The following is a 27,247-nucleotide window of genomic DNA, read 5'->3' on the forward strand; positions in this document are numbered from 1 at the left end:
TCAGATTTGCTCAGGAACCCCCTAGGTTGGCAAAGTTCAAATTTTTCTTTAAGACAGTAAATGCTGTGAGATATCTTGTGGTGTGGGTTGTAAATCTGCACAAAAGGGACTTAGAACACAGCAATGCCTGTTACATTTTTTTGGAGGGTGATGGAGGACCCTGTAGGACCAGGATGCTATGGAAAGCATTTTAGGAGATGCTCTGAGGATTACCAGAAAAGAACTTAGCACACAATGCCTACCACACGATGATAGGAACTACTTAGCACAGGTGATCTATGTCTTATTTGATAACGTCTACTTGACCATTTGCAGATGAGCCAAGTGACCAAGGACACAGGGATACTAAATAGTAGGGCTCACGCCTCTGGGTTGCTTGTGAGAATCATAAAACAAAGAAGTTCTGATACTGCTCATTCTAGAGCGTAACACAGAGGTGCTCACATGCGAAGGAGCTCCTTTGAAAATTGGCACCTGCAAACTGGAACATCTACTGTTGTGGCTCTTAATTGATAGGATTTTCCACTTGCAGAAAGGGAGAGTAAAACCTTTGAAACCTCACATTCTTTACATGGTGGCGTATGGCTGCCAATCACGACCTCTTTGTCGCCGTGGTTTCAGTTGCCCTAGAGCATAACTGCTTTTTCCTCAAGTGTCCCGTTCAGGGACCTCACAACAAGTATGCTGTGTATTCCTGCTGTGGTGTGCTCCTACAGCTCTCATCAGACCATCCCAAATGTAGCCTGCACAGAACATAGTAAATATCTAACCACATGATGGAGGAACAAATCAAGATATGCAGAAAAGTATTTTAAGTGGCCGTTATTTCTCTTAACAGGTGCATGGTGATAACAATGATGACAGTGATGAAGATTCCCTGGAATATGCTCCAAAGTCTCCTGCCTGCCCACTGCCCCCCATTCCTCATTTGGGTAGCAGCACAAGCCCCTGTGTGTTTGGATTGAATGACCAGCAGTAGGGGGATGGTGGGGAGAGGGGAAGGCGCTGATGTGGGGTTAGAATCTCAGGTGTCCTGATCAGAGTTCTCATTAGGGAGCAAAAAAATCAGTGGATCCTGCACTGATTAGCCAGGGACTCGAAAATGCCTCATCCACGACTGCCCTGGGTGTCCCTCTGAGCTGAGTGGGCCTTGGCTAAAATAACAGAAAAGACAAGAAAGGAATTCAGCCATATTATCCCTTGAAGATTCTGGAAAGCACAGAGTTCTTAGGAAGCACTAACCCGGTTCACTGAGGATAGAAACTCTTCCAAAGAGAAGAGAAATAGAAATTACCTTAAGTCATAAACCAAGAGCCAGCCCTGCTGTGGATCCCCCAGTTCACATTCTTGGAGCCACTGGACACCAGGATGCATTTTAGCAACAGGACCTGCCTGAGTTGGATGGTCCCACAGCCTCTCTGAGCTCGTGTCAGGGTGCTGGGGATCTCAGATCCATCTCTGAGCCAGGAAGTTCTCCTTCAGGGCCAGTGCAGGTCACAAGACTAATGTTTGGGGTAGGAGGAGCAGAGGAAGAGAAGGATGCAAGAGCCTCACTGGCTCTCCAGGGCGCAGACTCTGACTTCATCCCATCATTTAGGTTTTCGGGGAATGCTGAAGGACTATTGTCTGCAGACGTGGCTCTAGGGTAGAGCCATGAATGAATAAAGCAAGTGAAAGTCCCTGCCCTCTGCCCCGTGGGGCTCATGCTCCCCTGGGGGAGACACAATAGACATGTCAAATGTTTAGTAGTTGGCAGATGGTGATCAGTGCTAGAGGAGAAAGCAGGCTGGAGAGGCACCCTCCAAGAAGGTCACATCTGAGCAGAGACACTGGGACGGGAGAAGGTGGGGTGAAAAGAGCTGCTGGTAGAAGGAACAGCAGGTGGGGGTGCCACGTGGGCACATCTGCACGCCATGGAGAGCACAAGCCGGGCACGCACATAGGAGCAAAGCTGACCGGTAGGAAGGACCTGGCTTCTAGCCCAGGCATCCACAGAAGGGTTGAGGAGAGAAAGCAATCTGTCCTTATTTACATTTTAAGAGGATTTAAGACCCCAAGTCACAATGCAGAGAACGGAACACCCAGGAGTAAGTTTTTCCGTATGTAAATTAAGCCTCAATCACTAAGAATTAAAATTCTTACCAGGGCTCTGGCCCATCTGTTTCCTGGATGAGCCCTGGGTAGGCGCCCTGGGGAAAGCCAAACAGAGCTGAGCAGGTAAGCAGGGAAAGAGGAGGCATGGCCTCCAAGACAGGCAAAAAGCAACCTGGCTTTGTGTGGCCAGGTTCAGGAACATGACCTGTGGCCATGGTCTGCTTTTGACCAGCATCTCCCATTAATCTCTGGGACAGCTGCTGCAGCATCACCTGAGTGCTCTTTAGAAATGCACCTTCTCGGCCCCATCCTAGATCCAGACTAAACCTGTCTTCGTGAGCCTTCCAGGTGGAGCTCGGGAGCCCCAGTACTTGGGCAGCTCCTATGGAGCTGGAGGGAGCAGATTTGCCTTCGATATAAAGAACACTGAGCACCTGCTAACTGCCTCATTTTCCCTTCTTGTGTCCATACACACACCGGTGAAAAAGGGCAGCATGGTTTCTCATTTTTAACTCAGATTCCTTGGCCATGAAAGAAAAACAAAAATCAGCAAATCTGGTCTCGGTTCAGTTGAGGTCAAACTCTTGGTTTGGTTTCATTGCCTTCTGGAAGTGGTGTTCATCTACTTTCTGGTTCCTGGATCCAATTCAAGCTGCACAATATAACTGAGTCAGCACATAAAATCCAAGAAGGATAGTCTCGTATTTTAAGGCAAATTCCTTACTTGACCAAGGTTGTTAGGGGAACGGCCTCCAAGCAGGCCTGTCCACAACGAGGAAGACCAAGAGCAAACAGGGTATACGGCCAGGACTGTCGACCTTGCTCTCTGCTTTCAGAATGTGGTTTACAGGCAGGAAGACGAGGCATCAAAGCAAGTCTTGCCCAACCTTTCTCAGTGAAGAAAGACCAAGATACATTTGTAAACGTGCCATAGAGATTTTAATGGAAAAAAATTAGAAAAGTGCATTGTACAACACCACATTAAATGATTTTTTTTCTGTAAAGACATTGTAAAATATATACAGGGCTGCGTACCGCACTCGTTACAAAAGAAAGATGCAAACTCTAGTGTAAGTTACATACTCTACATGGGCTGGATGTCTACTAGGACTTGTAAACATTGGTGACTAGGTTTTTTAAATATTAGGTAAGCTGTGACAATAATAAATACATCTGATACTTGATGGTTGTCTCATTCTGTTGAACTTCAGAATGGCATTCTAAGGCCATTTGTGAAGGTGTGCCGTCTCCGCAGACAGAGAAGGCCAGAGAAGATGAACAAAAGACAACAAACAGAAGCAGTAGGCTCCTTTTGAATTCGGTTCTCTGTGGATAAGTTTGAACCGCTGATTTTTGCCAAATCTGATACAGCTTCCTACCAAAGGCCTGACACCTTGACCACAGTAGGGCCTGTTCAAATCCCACTCACCAAGGTAGGAAGGTGGGTCCCTGCTAAGTGTCCGGGACCAACCATTTCATCCTCCTGGAATGTAAACACACAGTCCCAAGGTGATTAAGCCCATTTCTGCTAGAACTTTCCTGATTTCCATCACCCTCCCACAGGGAGTGCTCTGGCAGGCCTCTGGTAGCATCTTCACAAGAACCAAATCCAGGTCCCGTTACTGCACAGTCACAAAAATGCCCAGCAATGCTGGGGGCTGGAGAAGAGGAACACAAATCCAAAGACCCACAGATATCCAGTCAATGCACATGCGCACACATACCACAAATGGATGCACGAGGGTCCATATCCCCATACCCCACCCTCCCCAGGAGGCACCCCGTGAGTATATGCCAATCATTTTGATGGGTGTGAGTTCGAAACTAATTCAAGCTTAATTTCTTCCATGCCTGGAGTCACGACAAGTTTTCTTTCTTTTTGATGTTTTAAGGTACAAGGATACACAGTTGGCTGAAGTCAAAATTACTGTACATCTAAGAGGGATTATCAGCAATTTCTTGGCCTGCTGGGAATGGACTAGAAGTTTTTTCTCCTTAATTCAGTGGTTTAAATTCTACTCATCTTTGATATCTCTGTCCTGTCTGTTTAACTGCAAGTTGCCTCAGCAATGTTTTTGGATATACCTGATATCTTCAAATCTCCCAAGTGGGGCTAATCTGTTTTCTTATTTAAATTTAATCAATGAAACCAACAGTTTTGCCTAACCCAGTGCAATGTCTATTTAGTGGACATTTCTGATAAAGCAGAAGGTGGACTGAGATGATCTCACAAGGTCCTTCCCCCCCACCCCCCACCACACACACACAAAACGGCTATCAAAATGCTATTTGTGGGCTGAACAAACAAATATATAATTAGCCTTTTTCAGGAGTGTGTTCCTCTGAGGAGCTATCAAATTATAGAGAAATCGTGTTAATTGTGGGTTCTGCTTCACTGGGTTCCCACTAATCGTGTTTTTCCTTTTATCATATTTTTCCACCCAACTTCTAAAATTCCAAGTGAGAAAGTAAAACAGTTGCTGAGACTTGTTCTGGTTCCCATTCCTGCTCCCTGCTCCCTGCTCCCTGCTCCTCGGCCTTGCTTCTAGACTCCGTGCACTAGGGAGGCTGTGGTCCGTTGGCATCTTAGTCCTATGAAGGTAAGGACTTGATTGTCTAGCTCACCATCCTGGTCCCCTCTGAGGCTGACAGGCAGCACATGCTCAACGTGCTCAGTTAATAGTGGCTGGAGAAACGGCTGAATCAGCAGCCGGAGTTGCACAAAGGGGCCCCCGGGAGCTGCCGGGCCCACTGTTGCAGCAGCTCATGCCTCGTAGATGTGTCATCTGGGAGAAGTGGACTTTGGTTTCCTGGAGCATGCTTTCACCCACACCACTGTCCAGGCATCTGTTTCATTGGGGACTGAGTGCTGGGGTCATCAAGGACACCCCATCTGATGGGAAAGTCATCAAGGAGACCCCATCTGATGGGAAAATCCATCAGAAAGATCAAAAGTGCTCTGTGGGGACAGTCTCCAGTGAGAGGAGAGGGAGTCTACAGAACCAGTCTACCTGAAACAGGTGATGTCCTTGGGAGAGAGGATCTGGCCCCTGTGTAGGAACCCAACCCAGTGCTAGAAAGACTGGGCCCTGTCTCTCCAAATTCCCCCACTGAAATGTCAGTCCAGTATGTGACTACACTCTCACTTCATCCTCACCAGTATCTGCCTGGAAGACACCTGCCTCTTATCTCACCTGGCCATTTCATCTTTTGTAGGAGGGGAAAAATGACTTGCCAAGGCCAAGTGGTCCTACTACAAATGAGGAGGGCAAGGAACCAGGGTTGGGTGCTTACGAAGGCCCCCGATGTCTACACCACCCAGTGCCTGGTGGCTAGAAGAGGCAAGGCTGAGAGCTCAGACTTTAAGAGGCAAAGACTCATGGCTGAGGCTTACAAGACCTCCCTCCTCAAAATCAAGCACTGCTCTCTGGATGCATAGAGGTCTCCAAGGAACTGACTCCCCCTTCTGTTTCCCAGCTGGACCCTTCAGGTGCCAGGACCAACCATCACCACATTGAGGGAGGTGCTGGTGACAAGAAGGACAAGCCCTGCCTCCCCACCAACTCCAGATTCCCTGCCACCCTGTGAGTCCCACGCAAAGCTTCAGACAAAACACAGGCACACCCTGGGGGCAGATTCCCACCCAGTGTTTTGGATGTTTTATCACAGCAGCATCTGCAGAACAGGGGTTTCCACCCCTAGTCCTTCCAGAACAGTCCTGTCTTCCAGATCCTTCTTTCACAGACGGGGAAATGAAGGCTCGGGGGGGCATGTTTGCCAGATGTGTTTGAGCACTGCTGTGCTTCTCCAGCTCCTTGTCAGATCTACCTCCTGGGACAGGCGGCCAGCCTGGGTCACACCACAGTGTGGGAGGGTTCAGCAGAGGCTCTTCCACCCCCGTTGCAGAGCCCTGTCCTGTGCAGGGGCTGCTGCAGGCTTTGTGGGGCGGGGTGGGGGGATGCCTGTGCCCTCCAGCCACATTCTACTACACAACGTACTGCATGCCGTACCCAGCTCAGGTCCACCAGCCCACCCTTCAGGCCAGAGACCCCACTATTGCTGGTCTCAGATCTGCCCTCTGGGGGCCACTGTTATAGAGAAAAGACGGACAAAGCTCTGTGTGATTAATAACTAACAAAGGCTTCATCTGAACATGGCTCTTGGCTTACGGTTTTGTCTGCGGTGCTGAGCCCAGAGCTGGGCTTTTGAACCTGGTGAAGGAACTGGCAGACTCAGCACATCTTTCTCTGGCTGACCTGGTGCTCCTTCCTCTCTGATGCCTGCTGCCCATGTGAGATGCTCACTCCCCCCCACCCCCGCCCCCGCCCCCGCCCCCGCCCATGTATTTGATTGACCTGGAGATGACACCCCCTCCCTCTTTCTCCTGAGACATGCCCCAATCTATGTCCCTTCCTTATGGCAATCTGAGGGACCCGCCCCATCCCGCCCTTCGAGCTTCAGGAGAGGTACCTGGAAATGTACAGTCAGGACACCTGACTTGGAGTTCCAGCTTTGCCACTTTTCTGAGCCCTGTTACCCCATATGCCAAATGGGAGTGCTCTGTACCACCGCTCCCACCGCTCCCACCGCTCCCACCGCTCCCACCGCTCCCACCGCTCCCACCGCTCCCACCGCTCCCACCGCTCCCCTACCACTCCCCTACCACTCCCCTACCACTCCCCTACCACTCCCCTACCACTCCCCTACCACTCCCCTACCACTGCCACCACTCCCCTACCACTGCCACCACTCCCCTACCACTGCCACCACTCCCCTACCACTGCCACCACTCCCCTACCACTGCCACCACTCCCCTACCACTGCCACCACTCCCCTACCACTCCCCTACCACTCCCCTACCACTCCCCTACCACTGCCACCACTCCCCTACCACTGCCACCACTCCCCTACCACTCCCACCACTCCCCTACCACTAAGCATGAAGAGTGAGTGTGCCAATGGGAAGAAACATCTTCACTTGCACAGTGCTACACTATAGGCAAGTCTAAGAGGTCTGGGCCCCAGCCGAGCTGAGCTGACCGGAGGCAAGGCCCTTTGCTGGGCCAAGTGGCCCTCAAAAGGCGGTGGGGGGACATATTCTCCCATGAAGCAAAGAGAACCCTGGAGTGAGGACAACCCAGAGGAAGACACAGCAGGGTGGAACAGCTGCTTCGGGCCAAGCCCAAAGGTAAATGCTGGGCAGGAGCAGGCCTCTCTCACCAGGAAGGGGTGAGCTCCAGGGGCCAGGCCTGTGGGCTGTTCTGCAAATACTGATGACTCACAGCTCAACTGGCTAAGGCTCTCTTCCTTTAGAGCAGGGTACCTCATGTGGTGAGGACAGGAGGAGAGCCTACCAAGAAATTAAGCAAAGATTGCAAAGGGCTGTTGGTTAATTAAGGATCCATATGTCATTAAAAATAAAGCCTCTGAGATTCACTTGCAACAGAAAGTGTCGGGGGACAGATTTTCCAACGCAGCTGAAGTCAGCCCAGCTAGTCCTCCCAGTTTGTCCTCCCCAGACCGGCGTTCTGTCCACAGTGGACACTGGGGCGGGGTGAAGTGGGCCTTGGGAGCTTGGCCAGACCCTTAAGAAGTTAGAAAACTCAGGCCCAGAGGAGTGGGGTGCCTTGCCCTAGGTCACACAGCAAATCACAAAGAGAAAGTCTGAGTTTTGATTCCACCCACATTCCCTAGACTTGACTTCTTTCCTGTATATCATCCCACCCTTACCCCAGCCTCTGCCCTCCCTCAGCTTCCGCCACCCAGAGGCCTCATTTCAAAATCAAGCTCATATTTCTAAGTCCTGATGGGGACAGCTTTGTACCCAGAGCTTCTTACCAGGAGCTGCTACCTCTGGGTCACCAGCACTCACCATGACAGTAGGCACTCCTGGATCATCTGACACCCTCAGAGGACCCTGTGCTGGGTGACAGACCCACAGAGAGGTCTCATCTCCTGGGGGTCGGGGGAGCAAGTGCCTACAAGGTCTTAGCCGGCTTCAGTCCCAGAGGGCACAGATGTAGGGGGTCATGATCACTGTTGTTCATGAAATCAATCAGGAAACAAGTTCCTCATGCCAAGTAAGCGTAAGAACTTATTTTATACCACATTTTCCTTTTGTTAGTTTCATGCTAGTCTTTGGTAAAACCGGCAGAAGACTTTGTCAGGATAAGACCCCAGGATGCTTAAGTGAAAGACCAAGATCTTCTCCAGAAAGTTCTCCATATGCAAATTTGAGCTAATGTCCACCACCTGTCAAAGAAATACAATCCCACCCAACCAAGAGGCTACCACAGAATTCAAGTTTGAGACTCCAGGATCTATTTTATGAATTATGGGGGGAGGACCCAGGAGGGACATCTAGATGGACAGTGCCTCCTGGAAAGCCTGAGACTCAGGCTATGGTGGTTAGAGTGCAGGACCTTAACATAAACTAACTTTGTGGGCACTAGAGAGCCAGGGAAGGTTCTTGAGCAGAAGAATGGCTTGAATGACTTAGGATGTGGCCAGCTTGTGGAGGGCCTTGAGATTTATGCTGTCTGATCTCTCCCAAGAGTGGCAGGATTCCACTGATGGTGGGATGGAATCTGTGCCCCCTGTACTGTCGCACTCCTGGGCCTTGGCCCATGCCTTTGCCTGTGCTGTGTCTCTGCCTAAAATAGCACCCATTTGCTCCTCTAAGGCTCACCTCAATGATTTCCGAATCCCATTTCCCCAGTGAAGCCCTGCCTGAGTTCTTCAACCAGACTTGATCACTTCCCCCCGCCCCCAGTTTGATTTCAAGTCCAATGCCCCCAGAGTAACTTCCTCTGGGAGACATGGGCCTTGCTTTTATGAGAAATGCAAACATGTATAAGAACACTGGCGGGGTGCTTGGCACACAGCAGGTGCCATTAAATGTCATCACATCACATCTAGTCTTCACAGGCACCCTTTGCAGTAGGGGTTATGTATAATCTCCAATTTAAAGGTGAGGAAACTGAAGCTCAGAGAGGCAAAACCACCACCCACCTGTGAATGGCAGAGGCTGGTCCCAGGCGTGCGAGATGCCAGGGCCTGAGCAGCATCCACACCCCTACGCTGCTCTCTGGAGGCGAGAAGAGCGTGTGCTTGCCTCTCTCAAGGCCCCAGAGCTAGGGGTGGGCAGGAGCCAGGCCACAGAGGCTGGGGATCCTGAGTCACTCATGGTGCATGTCCCCATCCCCTCGCAGCCTCCACCAGAAGTGTTGCCACAAGAAAACAGTGCAGACCCAGTTTCCTGATGACATTCCCATCACGGGGCCCAACTTCTTCAGAGTGACATCGCAAGTATGCTCCTGTAGTCTGGTGCCATCCCTGTCAGCCGCCTTATGAGAAACGCCTGGCGTGGCAGCTTCCGGCCCTGTTGTATGGGGCACGCTCCACCCTGCCGGGCAGGTGCTGTTGAATCACCAACGCTATGATGACCAGTTTTCTTCTCAGAAATCTGGATTGGTTTCCAGGGATGGTGCAGAGGTGTGCATTGAGTTACCCTGTTTCCACTTCAGCAAGTTAAGACATGCCTCAATCACGGTGATGAGTGGCCATTTGGGCAAGATGCCAGACATCTCAGTGCCTTTATTCTTACGATGGTCCTTGCCTCTGGGGCACTGCCCAGTGCTTGCTGCTCCTGTGGCTGGGGCCACAGAAGGTTTGCTCCCCGGTGCGGTCGCTCACGACCAAAACAAGGACTAGGGGAGCCCAGAAGAGGACATTGCCAAGTCCAACAGGGAGCAAAAGGGTCAGGAGACACCAAAAGGAGGTGTGAGATGCTCTGTCTCCACCTCAAAGCTGGAGAGCAACAGGGAGACCTTCCAGGTAGTGGGAACGGCACGGGGAAAGGCGCAGAGGTAGGAGTCTGCATGGACAAATCTTGATCAAAACGAAAGGTTACTTAGCCACAGCAGGCAGACTGCATCACGATAGCAGCACTGAGAAGGCTATAGAACTTGCCAGAGCAAAGATCTCAAGGACAGAGGTCACAAAGGATAGCCCTTAATGGCCAAGAGGCTGCCATAGCAAGTTACATTTTTATGATGATGAATGAGTGGAAGGGCTTGGCAGTCTCTGCTCCTCGTTGAGGAGCTTTGGGGGCGGGTGCCGAAACAGCCCAACTGGCTTGCGGGGACCCTCACATCGAGCATTTCTCTGGGCTTCCCATCTATGTGTAGCTGGACCATCCCCACAGGTGTTTAGGGGAATGAGTAGTGGCATTCGCCCAGCACAGCAGAGGTCCACGTGAGAAGGCAGAAATCCCGAAGCCGTGTTCGGCTTTGGCAGTGAGACCCAGCATCCACGGACGCCTCTCTTGGATGTGCAGTTAGTTCCCCTGACAGAGGAAAACAACATTTAATATGACTTATTTATCCACACTGAAAGCAGTTACCACAGAGGTCCCCAGAGAGCCAAACACCAAATGCATAAATCACGGCTGCTTGACATCAACTGTTTTTTGTTTTGTTTTGTTTTTGTTTTTTTTTTTTTTGGCCAAAAGTGTCTTAATCTGAGGAAACAAGCAGAGGAGATCACGGGGCATTATTCTACAAGACCCTGGCCGGGACTCCTCAAAAATGCCAACATCGTGAAGACAGAAATGGTGACGGGGACGGTCCTATTCAGGGGAAGTCTGGAACAAGACAAGCAATTGTGAGAGGCGGTCTTGGGTTGTATTTTAGACTCAAGCTCTTGACATTTTTGGGACAATTGGGGATTTACATACAGATTGTTCCAGACAATAATATTGTATGAATGCTATGTTTCTTAGGTGTGACAATGGCACCATTAGGAAAGTGCACTTGTTCATGGCAGACAATTTCTTCTCTGGCTGAACCACTGAAAAGTTGCAGACGTGACAACACGTCGTCCAAACATCTGAGTGAGAGCTGGGGAGCAGGGTGGCAAAGTATTGAGGCTGGGGGGTCTGGGCGAGAAGTCTAGGGAAGCTCATTGGACCATTCTTTGTAATTCTGGGATCTTCAACATAGGTCAGTGTGGGGGACAGTGGTCATAGACTTCCTGTTTTCCTGAATCAGCAGCCTCTATCGGGTGTGGTCGAGAAAACCACATAAAATGGATTTATGCTCAGCGCTTTGGGGAGCCCGGAATGCACGTGGCCTTGGTTTGTGATAACCATGGTGCTCTCTGCTATTGCCGGTCCCTCTGCATCTTCCCAGCTCCCCATCCCCTGCCAAACAAAGTGATTTTTGGCTTTCTTCTGGGTGGCTCAAGCTTCAAGTGTGCCCAGGGATCAGAACATCCCGGCCAAATGCTTTTGTGGGTCAAATTGGTTTTGTGCTAAGTGCCCATAAATCTTGCCCAAGCTGTCTTATGTTGATGGGGAAGCCCCAGAGGCCCCAGGAGTGAAATGACTTCCAGGAGCTCAATGGAGCACAGCACAATGACAGGTCCCCTGCCTGCCACCCTGTCCTCATCTAGGGTGTTTCCAGGGTCCTGTGCTGGCCACAACTCTGGAGGAAACCCACTTTAGACCCCCAGGCAGCTGGCCCGCATGGGACAGACCCCAAATCATACCACTTTCAGAACAAAGTCACAGTTTGCCAGAGTGCCTCACTGATGACAGGGCCAGTGCACTGATAGGACGGGGGCATGTGCCTCTGCAGAGGGCTTCAAAGGGTATCTTGGGGCCTGTCATTTGAAAAAACATTATAAAAAGAAATGGAGCCATAAGCCTCAGTGATGGTGGTTTTTTGGTCATTTTCTCCTTGCTCACCTCCCTCTCCCGGCCAATGTGCACAGACAAGGGAGGCCTCTGAGAAACCCTGTTCTTCCCTCCAGCTTCCAGCTGTAAGTGATTGTCAATGAGAAACAGGACCCATTGGCTTCCAGATACAGATGCGGCAGAGAAAAACGACCTGCCTAGGCTTATCTGTGAGTTTCTCATACTGTCCCGATGTTCTCTTAAGGCCCTGTGCACAGATAAGGAACAGGTGAGCTGAGATTCATCAATCTCCCTCTCTTTGATGGGTGGGGTTTTAATGAGCACCTCCCAAGGAGGCTTTTGTGGGCAGTGGTCTAAGTCTATTTGCCACCTCTCCTGAAAGGATGATGGACCCAGGGGGAATCCTGGGCTGCAAATGAGCTGCTGTGACCATGCCTGAATGCAGGCATTCCCCTCCCAATCAGCCATGCACAGTGGGAGCGTGCAGATGCTTCCAAGAGGGTTCACATTTAGAGCCAGGCAGCCCCCTGTACTTCAGGGGCTGTTGCCAGGGTTTCAAGACGAAGCAGTGCAGGTGGAAAGAGCAGATCTGATACTAGCTGTAGGGATAACCAAGTATCTCAAAACCCAGAGGGGTTCAGTCCTACATAAGAGTCTAACAGGCGGAAGGCCAACACAGCACTTTCCACCCAGGATGGGTACAATGAGGATTATAGCAGGATGGTCTCTAGCAAGTGTTGCCCCCAGGGGTCTGAGAGATATTACTCTCACTTGACTTCTTTTCAACTAAGAGCTCTCTACCTTCTGTCCACTCCAAATAAGAGGAAGGTGGGCAGTGGTACTGATGATCCCTAAGTACCTACAAAGTATGCTGATTTCTAGGTACTGGATGGTGGGCTGATGGTGGGTGATTCTGGTAGCACGTGGCTCTTCCTGAGCTCATTCTAACAGAAGTTGAACCCTACATCCAAACAGCCTGCTGTGACTTTGACCCCCTTACTGAACGGGTATGGTTAACTGGGAGAAGAGTATGAGAATCACTTGGATGAATGAAAGAAATTACTAGGTGCAAGAGGGAGGAAGACCTGGGGCTAAGAAACTAAAATCACCCAGCAACAAAAGATCTTCAGAAGGCTGTAAACAGCAACAGAATTAGCCAGCAAAATGGTAGAGAAATCAGTGGGAAGACCTAGATTCTACCTCTGTGACCTTTAGGTAAGTGTTTACCTTCTCTGGACCTCAGTGTCCTCCTCTGAAAATAAAGGCTGTTCAGTGAGATGACTTTGGACCAAGCTTCCTCCTGGCTTTGAGGATCTGATTCTAATGCTGATTGAGTGGTAGAAGTTGGGCATCTGTTTAGCGCTGTTTTATTAAGAGAAGAAAGAACCCTGAACCTTTAACTTGGCCCCTGCCCTCCCTACTCTGAGATCATTTCATGATATACCTAGGTAACTCCTTGGCCAGACCACAGTAGGGAAGAGATGGACCATCTGAGCAAAAGATGAACATCACCAAGCAAACCAAGGTTTGCCTCCATCCCCTAAACACTGACCATAAACAAGGATGTTTAACTTTGAAAGGGAAGACTCAGTGACCATCCTTCAAAGGGCTAAACCAGTAGCAAAGAGAAGACATAAGAGGGAAATAGAGCCAAGATAAATTACAAGTTGCCTCAGATACTTATGTCAGTGGTCATGTGAGGAGAAAAGACTTCATCCTATAATCCTTAATCCTATAGAGAATGTTTTTCTACAGTTCTTGGGAATAGAGAAGCTCCTTGTTACTTGAGGCATTCAAGCAGAAGTAGGGCTCCTATATGACCAACTTGACACAGATAGTGTAGTGTGGAAACCAGCTCTGTATGCGGGGTGGACTCGGTGTCCCTTTAATTGGCTCCAAGGGCCTGCTGCATGCCCCCAGTGGGGAAACAGGCAGGCGCCCTCCTCCGAGGGCTGAGTTAGGACATGGTGGTGTGAAGTCAGCTCCTTGGACTATCCTGGGCTCCAGACTGAGACACCTGTCTCAGTTCTGTCAACAGCCAGCCTGTGACACTGAGCAAATCACCCTCTCAGTGCCTTGGTGTCATCATAGATCAGATCACACCCCCCACCCCAACCATTTGAAGGCACCTCTTACAAAGGTTTTCATGAGAATCCCACATTTATTCCAGGCACACTCTTCCGAAGCAAAGCCTTCTGCAAATGCATTAGGGCTTTTATACCTCTGACCCCCTAGAGTCAACAAACTCATCCAAGAGAAAAAAAAAGTGAAAAGAACTGCTGCTATTCTCTGGACAGATTTTAGAGCCCCAAGTAGGGCCTCCCATAAAACAAAATCTTAAAACAAGTAAATCAATAAAGACCTTGAAGGTTGAGAACTGTCAACTTTGGCCTAGAGAATCTGAGGTTCGCAGACTCCTTCGAAGGCCCTGTGTCCTGGACGAAGGGGAAATTTCAACATGGGATGTAGCATTAAAGTACATGCACAGCCTTTTCAGAGGAGTCTTGAATGCTCCAGTGTTTCAGCCCATTGGCCCAAATGCTTGGGACTGGTGGCATTCAGATGTTGTCTCCTTTAAGAAATCCTGTAGGTCTACTCTTTCTAGGGAGCAAACCTCCTTTCTGGGAGATCTCGTTGGGGCCTTGAGACAGGCCAGTAAACGTGTTCCTTCTGAGCACAGCCAAGGTCCATTTCCATGCAAGAGCCATGAACTTCGTTTACAAAAGAAGAATGGGAGGATGGATGAATGGGTGATTTTTAGAAAATGGCAGGGATGGTAATGAGGGAAATTAAAGTCCCCTCAGTGAATCTGGAGGTCAAACTGTCCTTAAATCCTGTTACTATAAGAGCCTCCAATGTGCCATATTCTACAGCCTGATGACTTTGGGGTCATCCCCTATTGAGAGCAGGGAGGAATTTCTACACTACTCAGACAAAATTGTCCCCTGAGATTGGCAAGTTCCCAGTAGGCCAAGACAAAGCTCCTTGCCTCTAAACTCTTCCTGAGACCAATGTGAACTTTCCCCTATTTACAAATCAAATGCAATTAGAGACGATATTTCTTGAAATAGATATGTATTTTTAATGAGGAATGCCCTGTCACTTTTCATTAGGAAAAGGAAACACAGCCACATACTAATACCCATTCTCACCCAAGCATTCCAACACAATAATTATTTATGCAGGTAGGTGCTGCACAAAATCATCAATAAGAGGAAAATAAAACAGATACTCTAGGGTTCCAACAATTTTCCCATTTCCCCTGACGATTCCAGTTGCATGGTAAATTGTTGGAACTGGAGGTGACAAAATTAAAAAATTAATGTTACTGGCTTTGGATTATTCCATTTCTAGTTTTCTTGTTGATAGTGCATACCAGTTTAACAAAGTGCATGCTTTTTAAAAAATGTTTGAACTGGCAAGCTAAAATGATCTGGGTTTTCTTGCCCACCCGCCCCCGAAAAAAAACCTTAATATAATTTAGAACCTAGCATTTAGAAAACATGGCCATGACACATCAGGGATAAGGACTGCTCATGAAACATGCTTGATTTGGCAAAAGACGATAAATCTAAAACCTTGTGGGTTTTGTCTTTGTTTTTGTTTGGAAGCAGCCAAAAGCAGGCTATGATATATGATGGGAAAGAAAAAGGAATACCTAATACTTCCCGTTTTGTCACGACACATGTGCACACAGAAGCACACACAACACACGCACACAGCCACTCAGTCCTTAGGGAGGAAAAGAGAAAGGAGTTAGGTCAGAGACACCACTAAGGGTGGGCGATTGAAGGCTCTGAGCGTGGTGTGCAGCTTTGGGGTGGGTATCCTCTCAGCTCTGTCTCCGTGGTCTTGGTCTCACATCTGTCCCGGGAAAACCACTGCAGAGATGGGGCGGGTGGGGTGAGAAATGTAAGGCATAGTCTGCTGGGAAGGAAGGAGGAGATCCATGCTTCATGCTCAGATGTGAGTTTCAGAGGAGAATGGGCCTGTATTTCCCTTTGGCCTGCTCTGTCTGGCTGGAAAGGTGGGGGAAAATGAGACCAAGAGACCAAGAAAAGAGGAAGGAGAGAAAGTAATAATGATGACAATAATAATAAATAAATAAGAAAAGACGAGTTGGACCAATGGAAATTAACACCAACTATGACAAATGACTTTTCTGTCCCATTTCCCTCCCCACACCTAAACGGACTTCCGGCGTTTCATCAGCCTCTGGTGGTCGGTAAAGCTGTGTAACCCAGGAGAGATGGAGCTAATAGGAGATGGGAAGAGGCTGTTTTTTAATGTGCTTGGTGAGATCTCCTCAATCTTGTAAGAGATGGAGTGGAAGTAGTGGGGGGCAAGCTTGGCGCTGAAGGAGTTCTGAGGAGCCGCTGAGCGGCCGCCATAGTCCTGCGAGCGGTAGCAGGTGCAGGAGCACACAGACTGCAGGTCCGCGACGTCCGCCTTGTACCTGGGCCGGCTGGGGCGTGGCTCCTCAGGGATGTGAATGACCATGCTGTTACGGTTTCCAGCGAGGGATGCCCTCTCTTCGGCATCCCGCCGCTCATCCTCACTGTTCATGGTCAAGAACCTGAGGACGACCAGGTTGAGGAAGGCCCCGATGACTGTCAGCCCCACCAGGATATACATAAAGCTAAAGGCCACGTAGAGTGGCTTCTTCTGCAGGGCACCCTTGGTCTGCAGGGCCACGTAGTCCCCGAACCCAATGGTAGTCAAGGTGATGAAGCAGTAGTAGTAGGCGTGGAAGAAGCTCCACTCCTCACACTGGGAGAAGGCAGCCGCCCCGATGCACAGCGTCCCCATGCAGGAGAAGAAGCCCACAGTCACCATGTTCTCCATGGACACGTCAGTGTTGCGCATGCCACAGCACTTCTTGATGCGCTTCAGCAGGTAGCGCACGAAGGTGTTCATGCGCTCGCCCAGGCTCTGGAACATGACCAGCGTCAGCGGAATGCCCAGCACAGCGTAGAACATGCAGAAGGCCTTGCCCGCATCGGTGCCAGGTGCAGCGTGCCCATAACCTGTGGGGAGGGGACGAGAAGAACAGGGAGAACAAGTGAGGAGGGGTCTAGAGGTGAGGAGGGGTCTAGAGGTCGACTTGGTGCAGTACAGTGCAGTGCAGTGCAGGGGGACCTGGTATGCTTCAGTTGGGCTGGAACTGGGGGAATTTCCTCTGCAGGGTAGAAGGGCATGGCCATATCTTGGAGGGAGGAGAACAAAGGAGAGCCAGTTTCTTAGAAGTCACATGAGGTTGGGGGATGGCACTGGGGGTAGGAACATTTCAGTAGGGAGGGGATTGGGGATGTTACAACCTGGGATGGAAGAGAAGAGAAAAACAAGGAAGAATCAAGGTCACTTGTGATATGCCACTGAGAGGGGATGGAGGGGCATTCCAGTGCCACCTTGGAGCAACACAAAGGCTTTAAAAAGATAAAAGCAGATTCACTACTAAGAGAACTCAAAGTACCAAGCCCAAAGGAGAAACCTCTCTATGTCCACTATGGATTGGCATGAAGAATAGATTTTCAAAGGATGATACCCGCCATGGACCAGGCACAGTGCTAAATCCTCTTACACACATCACCTCATTCTAGCCTCTAAACAACCATAATGATTCCAACCTCACTGACAAGAAAACTGAGTGAGTTACTTAATAGCAGGGTAGCTTGATTTCTTCAGAGTTGGGATTTCAGCCCAGAGTTTTCAACTGCCAAGAATGAGGCTCAAAAGCAGAGACTTTGAATCAAGAGAGGCAATTGCGGAGTGAGACATAAATGCCACAAAGGCATATTTTTAAAATGTTTTGTTCGCTGCTGTATTCCCCCATACCTAGAAAGTAAACTATTTAATAAAGGAATGAATACATTTGCACCACTCTATGAATGGAGCCTGGATAGAAATCAGGAAACAACCCTTAAAGACCTTATGTGTGTAAGTACTTTTGAAATTCTTGATGCAACTTCATTGCGTGGTTGCTGCAGGGAATCCAAGTGAAGCCTTTATTTCCTCACATTCAAAATGAAGGCAATGATGTTGAATAGGTGAAGTCAGCTGCAGGGTCACCCAGCTGGTCAGTGACAACGTCAGAACCAGGATGGGCTCTTCCCAATACAGCAGAAGGAACAAGGGACTCAGTAGGTTCAAACTGTGGCACTAACACTACCCAGAATAAAAACCTGGATCATGGACAATATTTGGACTGAAATTTTTGAGGGATGTACCTGGTCTTCCAACATCTAAAATCCTGCCCATTGAGACAGAGTTCCCGGACGTAACCCTGTCACATGTTCATGGTCACTTAGCTTGCTGCTTTACCTTGGGTTCCATAAGCTTTTCCAAACCCATGTGTCTTTATCTGTTACATGGGATAGGTGGCATTGTATGGATCTGCCGAGATCAGACAGCTCCTAGCCCAGAGTCTGATACACAGTAGGGATCTACCAGACCCCAGGATCCTCTACCACTGCCTCTTGCAGGAAGCTGCCCCTGACTGCTCTACCTCACGTTTCTCCATCAGGGCTTCATTGCCTGTGGCTCAGTCTGCCTGTCTCTGGTGGTGCGAATATGTGCCATGACCTACCTACCCCCACGGGCCAAACTGTCACTTGAGAAATAACATCACATATTTGCCTCCAGAAGGCCTTCTCCCCATCCTCTCTGGCCCTCAATCCCAGCTAGCACTGAGCTCTGACACCCCTTAGTCCTTACGAAAGAAGAGATGATGTGACAAAGTTAGGCCAGAAAGGACAGGGTAGGGATAGGGAAAGAGAAAAGCTGAAAAAAAGAGTATATATATATCAATTGAAATTATCCAATCTGAAAAGCAGAGAGGAATAAAAATGGAAAATAAAGCCTTGGGGGAGCTGTGGGGCAATATCAAAAGGTATCCCAGAAGGAAAGAGAATGAGACAAGAAAAAGAAGAAATATTGGTCAAAAGTAGCCAAATTTAGGCCGGGTGCAGTGCTTTACACCTGTAATCCCAGCACTTTGGGAGGCCAAGGCAGGGGGATCACTTGAGGCCAGGAGTTTGAGACCAGCCTGGCCAACATGGTGAAACCCCGTCTCTACTAAAAATACAAAAATTAGCCAGGTGTGGTGGCAGGTACCTGTAGTCCCAGCTACACAGGAGGCTGAGGAAGGAGAATCACTTGAACCCAGGAGACGGAGGTTGCAATGAGCCATGATTGCGCTACTGCACTCCAACCTGGGTGACAGAGCAAGACTTCATCTCAAAAAAAGCTAAATTTGATGAAAGACACAAACTTATAGATTCAAGAAGCTCAGTGAACCCCAAGCAGGACAAATACAAAGAAAACCACACGCCAGAGTCGAGCTGCTTAAAGTCAGAAAATAATGAAAGCAGCCAGAGAAAAACAATTATACCACATACAGGGAAACAGCAACATAATATTGCTTACTTCTAAACATAAGCAACAGAGGCCAGGAAGCAGTGGAAGCACGGCTGTAAAGAACTAAGACTGCTCACTGGGAATTCTACATCCAGAGAAATTATCCTTCAAGAAAGGCAGAACGAAGACATTTTCAAATTAAGCAAAACCAACAGAGTTCAGTACCAGCATATCTGTACAACAAGATTACTGAAGGCTGCTCTGTCTGGGGAGAAGGACACCAGATGGAAACTTAGGTCTTCAGGAAAGAAGGCACATCTTGGCAAACAAGTAGGGTAAATATAAAAGATTGCAGGGGTGGGAATCCTACTCTATCTCCATATAGCTCACCCATAGAGCTGATACAAAAAAAGCCAGCTGGAATGCTGGAGAATAACAGAAGGTTGTTGGAAACTTAATAAGTGGTAATGTTCCGTATGTGATATATTTACTAGAAGAAGTCAACACAGCATTTTCTGGGTCAAAAACTGCATACCAGGTGCCACAGTCCTCCACCCTGACTTCTGTTCCTGCTAGTAAAAATAAGAAGCAGTTTGCCTTGGCAGGGCTTGGACAGCAGTACACTGGTATGTCCTGTCTCAGGCTTATGTCAATTCTGCTGTCTTACTAGAGCATGAAAACACTTGATCATTGACACCGTGTTTCTCACTGGTCCACTGCATCGATGATATCCCTTGGTAAGATACATGCATGAGAGAGTATGGGAGATGAACAGCACTGAGGTTCGGGGGTCTTCCACATTAACACATTTCCTGGGGGCCCAGTGGTCTGGGGAACAGGACCATTCCCTCTAAAGCGAGAGACAAGTTTCAGAACTCCCCAGGCCTTCGAGGAAAAAGGCGGTGCAGGGTATCCTCCCCGGTCCTGTTCAGGTGTTCCCAGCCACAGCCTGCTCTCAACCGTGGGAGCTACAGCAAGTGTCCCTTTGCCCTCTGGTTTCCAGTTGGGTCCATCCAATGGACAGCCCCAGTAGATCAGAGGAAGGGAAGAGGACTTCGGCAATTAAGCTGCATCTGCCAGCAGGCTCACAGCAGCTACTCTCTACAAGTTCCAAGAACTGCACCCTTGGTGTATTAATAGCTCTCCACTGGTGTTCCACATACCCCTCATTGCTGCCCCCCAACCCTGCCTATGTGTTCAAGAAGAATTTATCAATAGCCCATTTATTAATCATTCAGTGTGAGAGCTGTATTTCCTGCAGAGACCCTGTTCTCCCTCTGTTCTCCCCTGGGTCTGTTTCACAAATCTGTTTATGATAGAACACTGCAGGTACTGTGTACAAACAGGTCTGCAGATATTAAGTCCACATGTCAGATGTTCCCAAATACCTGTATGGAACACACATACATGACATCCATGAAGACTTCATACAGAATACACACAGTATATACTTGGAACCTAATGTGTAGAATAACAGCACATGTGACAGTATATATAGATAGATTAGACCAAGAGGCTCATAACTACAGCACACCCATATTCACCAGCAAATATTGTCTATGCAGTATGTATGCCTATAGAACACACATGACACAGGCTGTGCATGTGCCATACCTATGTATATGCTGCAGACTGCACACATGTATGTTTTAGTAGCACACACCATGTCTACAGGTTATATGTAGAAGATACAATAAAGAACATAGAAAATGCCTGTATGCTGGATACATGACACAGAAGATGGCCTCTAAGCTCTTCCTAAGGGGAGAATGAGGTACAAATCTAATACATTCCCCCAGCACCTGTGTGACAACTCAAGTCTTAAAAGACTATTTTTTCCCATCTGCAAATGAACATATCCCAATACCCGCCGCCCGGGGCTCAGAAGACGTATTCATTCATCAACTCATATGTTACCCATTCAGACAACTCCAGAGACTTGACTGTGCCCGGGACCTGCTCTTGGCACAGGGGATTCCTGCAAATCTCCCAAGGGGCTCCAGCCAGCCTGTACCCAACACGAGCAGGTACAGATAGAGGCTGGGGCATGGATGTGGAAAGGCCACAAGTGACCCCTGGGCTATGTTCCTGGTCACCTCCCACCCCACCTGTGAGTTCAGGAACCACACACGCCCATGTGGATTTTCCCTCTAGGACTCCAGGCTCCTATAATACCCCACACCCACCAGGCACTACAAGGGGTGACCGTCTCCATCTGAGGACCACAGAGGTGACAGAACCTCAGAAGTCCCACCTACCGCTGGCCACCCTATCCCTCGTCATAAAGGGATCACTCGTCCCTTTGGCAATGAGACTTCTGAAATGGATGTGCACAAAATTCAGGAGGCACACATACAGCACCAAAGGTAGAGATAACGAAACCAGGACTCCCAGAGGGGCGCCGCAGCCTGCGGGCGAGGTCCAGCCAAGCAGCCTCAGTCACTCGAACCACTTTACAGATGTGGAAGATGAGGCTGCAGGAGGGAGATTGGATCAACTCACAGCTGCCCTGCAAGAGGCCACATCATCCTTACCCAACCCAATGCCTGGCACCCCCTACAGGCACCCAGCCAACAGCAGGGGCCCTAAGCCAGAGCCCCAAGCCAGAGTCCCACCAACTGAGGAATGCAAAGGCCACACACAGGGTACAAAGCCCCTGCACACAAGGGACACAGCCAGCCCACACTGCTCATCTCCAGAGCTTCACCGCCTGTTTTGCTGATGTCTAAGGGGATGCGGAGTTAGAGACATGCCTGCCTTTGGGACCTGGATGGCCAGGAGTCAGGCCTCTGGGTGTGAGGTTAACCACAGTGGCACTGGTGACAGAGACAGCACTGACAGCCTGAAATCTGGCCTCCAGCATTGCTCACGCAGCAGCGGCTCCTTGACACCATCCTTCCCAAGATTCCAGGATGCCGGCATAGTTCAGGGACCCTGGAGGGGCTTACAGTTAGTTCCAGTCGAGTGCCTGTCCCAGCTTCCTCAGCCCGGCTGGCCCCCGCATCACTCAGTGCTTCAGGCTCCAAGGTCCTGGTCTGCCCACCCACCTGCCCTTCCATGGCCTGCTCAGCTTTGCCGACAGGTGGCAGTGCCCAGGACCAGGCAGGGTGGGTAGATGTGAGTAGTGAAGGAGATTCAGGAAGACCCCCAACTCAGCCCAGCCCCATGTCCCAGCACACGGAACCAACTCCTCAAGTGGTGCCCCACCAGGGGTCTGGAGCATCCTAGGTCACCTGCTAAGTGAAGCCAGTACTGAAAGAGAACCTCCAGTTCACCCTACCCACCTCCACAGTCAGAGGCAACTGACACCCAGGGGCCGGTGACGCCCACCTCCACAGGGCCGGCTGGTGATGGGGTTCCTGCCCGATAGATCTGGAAAGGGGACAGTCATTGTAAAAATGACAACGCCCACTTAGAAAAGCTGGCTCTGCACTGTGCACTATGACTCCTGAGCACTCTGGAAGGACCCCTCTGCTTCCTCATCTGTGAAACGGGGCATAGGACGTGCATCAGAGAGGAATGAGAATCGGCCCCCTCACCGGGCCCCACCCAGAATTGACCAAATTCATGGGTCCCTCACCGAGAGCTGGGCCCTGCAGCCTCTGAACTGAGCCTCACCTCAGGCTGGTATGCAGCCCTGGGGGTCAGGTCTTCCAGCCCCCAAGTGCCCAGATGGATCCGCAGCCAACGATATCTGGGCCCAAGGGGACTGACAGCCTGCCTGCTTCCACAGGGCCCTCTCAGCTGGTTACTAGGTGCCTCTTCCAGCCCCAGACCCTGGTGGAAGGCTGGGGGCTCCCAGGACAGCACCCACAGGCTGCACTCCTCACCTATCCAGACACTGACTGGCCCTGCTGGGGAGTCACAGCCTGGGCCACCTTAGGCCAGACCATGAGCTCCCGAGGAGAGCAGAGCCCACTGACTCAGCTGTGCAGATCCCAGGGCCCAGCATGGAGGAGAAGGCAGCACATGGTGTCCCCAGACACCTCGCTGTGCAATCGACTTCCATCTTCCCAGGCCTGCCTGGAAGTCCCAGCCAATCCCTAAGCCCAGGGCCCAAGGTGGCTGGGGGCAGCTTTGCCCAAGACACGGCATTGCCCAGCCTGATTTTCATGGCCTCTTTAATATACTTAGTGGGTCTCTTTGATCTGTCCTGGGAGAGGCTTTGCAGAGAAGCAGCCTTCATCTCTGCTGCAGCTGGCTAACAACACAGAAAAAAGAAACAAATGAAGAGGCTCCATCTTCCCAGAGAGGAGACAGGCAGAGGAGAAGGATAATAAAACTAATCATTTCTACTGGGTCTGGAGCTCCCCAAACCACCAGCTGTGGCTGGAAGGCAGCATTAACTTCCCACTGGCTCTGCGAGATTTCCCAGAAGCCGTGGCGGCTACCAGGTACCAGAAGCTTCCCAGCTTCTCCTGTTCTGAACAGCATATTTCACTTAAAGACACTCTAAGCACATGGGACATAGTAGCACAAGATGTATACTATATGCATGTAGAGTAGACCATAAGAGGCACCTACTCTGAGCTCCATATTTTAATTAGATACTCAAAGTATCCAGTGGGCTGTCTCCACTGGAGAAAGGCAAATAGGGTAGCCTGGGCCAAGTGGACTGCAGACCAGCCTCGCTCCTGCACTCCAGCGCTCAAGAGCTGTCTGTGGCTCCCCATGTCGTCCCCCCCACCCCCGGGCAATCTAGGTACATCCACACCTGACCATGAGTGACTTTCACAGACTTAAAGGGTAAAACCCCTGCCCTCCACTGTGGAGCTTATTCAGGAGAGAGGTAGGGAGAGCAGGGCCTTTACCCTCCTGCCTCTGCAGCATTACTACCCCTATTCTTTCCACTTGGGAATGCCCAGGCCATTACCCCACTTACCTGATCCCTTCACCAGAACCCATCAAGCTGAGCTTTGAATTCCCACCACAGTGGGGTGGAGTGCAGGAGCTTAGCTCCTGGTGTCAGGCCAGCCCAGGTTTGAGCCCTGACTGTGCCCTTGTAGGGACTGTGGATGGTCACATCCCTCCCTGGGCCTCTTTCTCTTCTGTCACTGCAACCCCAGTCTCCCAGGGAGCCTGGCTGTTCCAGGAGCTGGAGCGGCTGTCCTGCGGGTGAGGGGTGAGCATGGCTGTCTCCCCTAGCCCATAGCTCCCCGGGACAGACTGCCCAGCACTGGAAGGAGATGGCCATACAAGTATTTAGGCACTGAGAAACTTCCCGCTGAAAGAGAATAAAATATAAAGGATATGCAAAGGTTTGTGCTGGTAGGAATTAAAACAGCCACAAATTCCATTAAAGAATGACTCGGGGTGGGTTGGAGGAGGAGCAGGCTGGAGAGGTGAGCTGCCCTTGGGCTTCCCGGCTGGCTCCCACAGAAGTCTGCGGCAAGCATCGGCCCCACTCAGGCCCCCGAATGAGCTCGGCATGATTTAAACCCAGGCATCTGCAAACACCAAAAGCAAAGTGATGCATGGGTCACATGTAGGGGTAGGCAGGAATCAATGGGTCCCAAAGTCTGGGTCTGGCTCCATCTCCTACCTGCTAACCATGACCTTGGGCAAGACACCTTACATGCTCTAAGCCTTAACCTTCCCTTCTGGCAAAGGCAATATGGAATGAAGCAGCCTCCTCCAGTGGCACGGCACTTTACATCCACTCGACAATGCTTTTCCCAACTTGTTCTTTCATGGATAAGGGATATCAGTGCTGGTGTGTCAAGGGCTCTTGCAACATAACACAACCCCAATCTCTACTGGGCACTACACGCAGGCTTGGTCTCCTGTTCGGCCCAAGAAGGGAATGGGTAGTTTGCAGGCACTCTGATGGTTTCAGCAAAAGCCTCAGGGTTTGGGGCTTGATGGGTGACTCAAAGACATCTGCTTTTTCCTGCCAGACGGGAGGGTGAGGTCCGGAGCTCCTGCAGTCGTTTCACTATCAGGAGGATGAACTCAGCCGCAGAAGATAACATCCCATCCCCGATCTCAGAGACGGGAGGCTGTACAGGGATGTTTCACGCTGCATCTAAACCTGTCCTACCTGGAGTCAGCCCATCTCACAGGCAGTTCATTCTGTCCCCCCTGTAAATGTGTTGGCTTTAGCCAGGGTTTCACTGGAGGTGATTAACACCCAACCCAGAGTACACATCCTAATACCCTAGCAAGACTACAAATAACCCACAACAGGTTTTTCAACAAAGCACTTTGCAATTCACACTCTCCTGTGTCTCTTGCTTCCAACTTTCTCTTGGAGGCTACCGCTGATATATATGTCCTGGGGAGAGGGGCTGGAAGGTGACAGGGCTGAGCAGGCAATGGCTAGCTGGCAGGCCAGGGCCTCTCAAAGAACAGCCGCTCCCGTCCCAGCCCCAGGATGCTGGGCCAGGGTGACTCAATTCTGAGTTTTAAAGAGAAGCTGAAAATATGGATTTTTTAAATGTGGTATCTAATTAGTGTCCAATTAAACATTTGAAAACATGGCACAGGCCAAACAAAATAAGATGAAACAGACCATCTGTCTCAAATGGAGGCCACACATGCTCCAGAAATGGTGAATAAGGAAGAGCGAGAACGGAAGAGACCTGGGGTTGTGGGGGAGGAGGGCAGCAGGAGAGTGAGGCAAGTTGGGGTAAGACCCACAGAACGCACGGCTCCCCATTTTCTTTGCCTTCCCTCCCTCGTGGCGAGGCTGCCTGGGACAAGAACCATCAGTTGGCTCCATTTCACAGATGCACAAATAAAGGTGACATAGAAGCACCTCCCACACTGGGCTGAGTGCCCTGCACAGAGAGCCGAGGAGCCCCCACCCTGGCAAACATGGTCATTCTGGGTAATCTAAGGCCTCTTCCCACAATCACCATGGAGAACTTGAGCCCCAGGCCCCGGCCCCTCATGCTGTTCAGGCAGGGCATGGCCCCCTCGTCTTCCACATCCACCCATGCCCCAGGATTCCAAGGCCCCAGCCCTGAGCTGCCCTCAGAGCCCTGGCAACTAGCTTATTCTCAGGCTTGGCACCCTGTGTTCCCTGAAGGAAAATCTGGCAGATTTGGTGTTTTATTTAATGAAAGCAATTTCCTCATATGATTTATTATTAATTCTCAAAAAGAACTTCAGTTCCCTTTTGGTTTCCCTTCATTTGATGCCTTAAGGGGGGAAATGGACTAAAGATATAAAATATATTTCTAAAACATGAGCTTGCAAAGCACAAATTTCCAACAACATTCATGAAGGCCTTTCTCCTCCTCTGCTCCATGTAGGGCCTTGGGTGAGGCCCCCTTGGGAGAGCCCTAGGGCCCCTTCCTGAGGAAGGCCAGCCTGAGGGAGCCCCGGCGCCTGGCCCAGGGTTGCACTGGATAGACATCTCGTCCCTGGTTGACCCATGGTTATCACTGACCCAGCACCTCCCGCAGTGGCCTCGGCCAGCCTGGCTCCGACTGTAGTCGGCCACTTTCCAGCTCTGCGGCTTCACCTCCCATGGGCCCCTGTCCCTTCTCATTATGAGGACACAGCCGAGATTAAATGAAGAGTCTTCGTCCCCATTCTATGGATTGGGAGGCTGAGCCTCGGTACACATCAGGTATCATAGTTACATGTGCTTCTCACCAGGTGGCATCAGGAAACACCTTCTGCTGGCCGGGGCCTAGATGCATGGCGGGGGCACCCCTGGGGAGGGCAGGAAGGCCTACACGGTGCACCCTGAGATGTTCTCCATTCCTGGCTCATACCCAAACACCAAAGAAATCCGTTCTTAAAGCATTTTTAGCAACTTCACACCTAGGTGTGTCACTAAAACCTAAACAAAGACTTGTACCCACGTGTTCACAGCCTAGCTTCACAACAGTCCAAACGTGCGTCGGTGGATGGACACCTAAACAAATGTGGTCCATGTGTATGACAGAACGTGTTCAGCCTTAGAGATGCAGTCCTGATGGGCGTTACAGTGCAGATGAACCTTAGTCAGCTCGGGCTGGGCTGCCATAAGAAAATGTTTTACCACAGCACCGGGCAGCTTCAGCAAGGGACACTGATTTCTCCACAGTTCTGGAGGCTAGAACTCCACAATGAAAGGGGGGCAGATGAGGTTTCTGGTGTGGGCTCTCC

General features: G+C 50.2%; 1 protein-coding gene across 3 annotated transcripts in view; it reads right to left on the reverse strand.

The window, feature by feature from the left end:
- The window catches only part of KCNK9 (potassium two pore domain channel subfamily K member 9), a 110,254-nt gene that overhangs the window by 1,463 nt on the left and 81,544 nt on the right, over nt 1–27,247 (reverse strand). The window contains exons 2-3 of one of the 3 annotated variants that reach the window (XM_077944065.1): nt 15,977–16,818; nt 9,106–10,441 (exon numbers count right to left, since the gene is read on the reverse strand). In XM_077944065.1, coding sequence (XP_077800191.1) covers nt 15,977–16,818 — 842 coding nt within the window. In that variant the 3' untranslated portion in view covers nt 9,106–10,441. Of the gene's footprint in view, nt 1–9,105; nt 10,442–14,153; nt 16,819–27,247 lie in introns of all 3 variants that reach the window. The other 2 variants (XM_028852946.2, XM_077944064.1) reach the window with 2 other exon arrangements.

The sequence above is a fragment of the Macaca mulatta genome, chromosome 8 (assembly GCF_049350105.2).
Source record: "Macaca mulatta isolate MMU2019108-1 chromosome 8, T2T-MMU8v2.0, whole genome shotgun sequence".
Lineage (NCBI taxonomy): Eukaryota > Metazoa > Chordata > Mammalia > Primates > Cercopithecidae > Macaca > Macaca mulatta.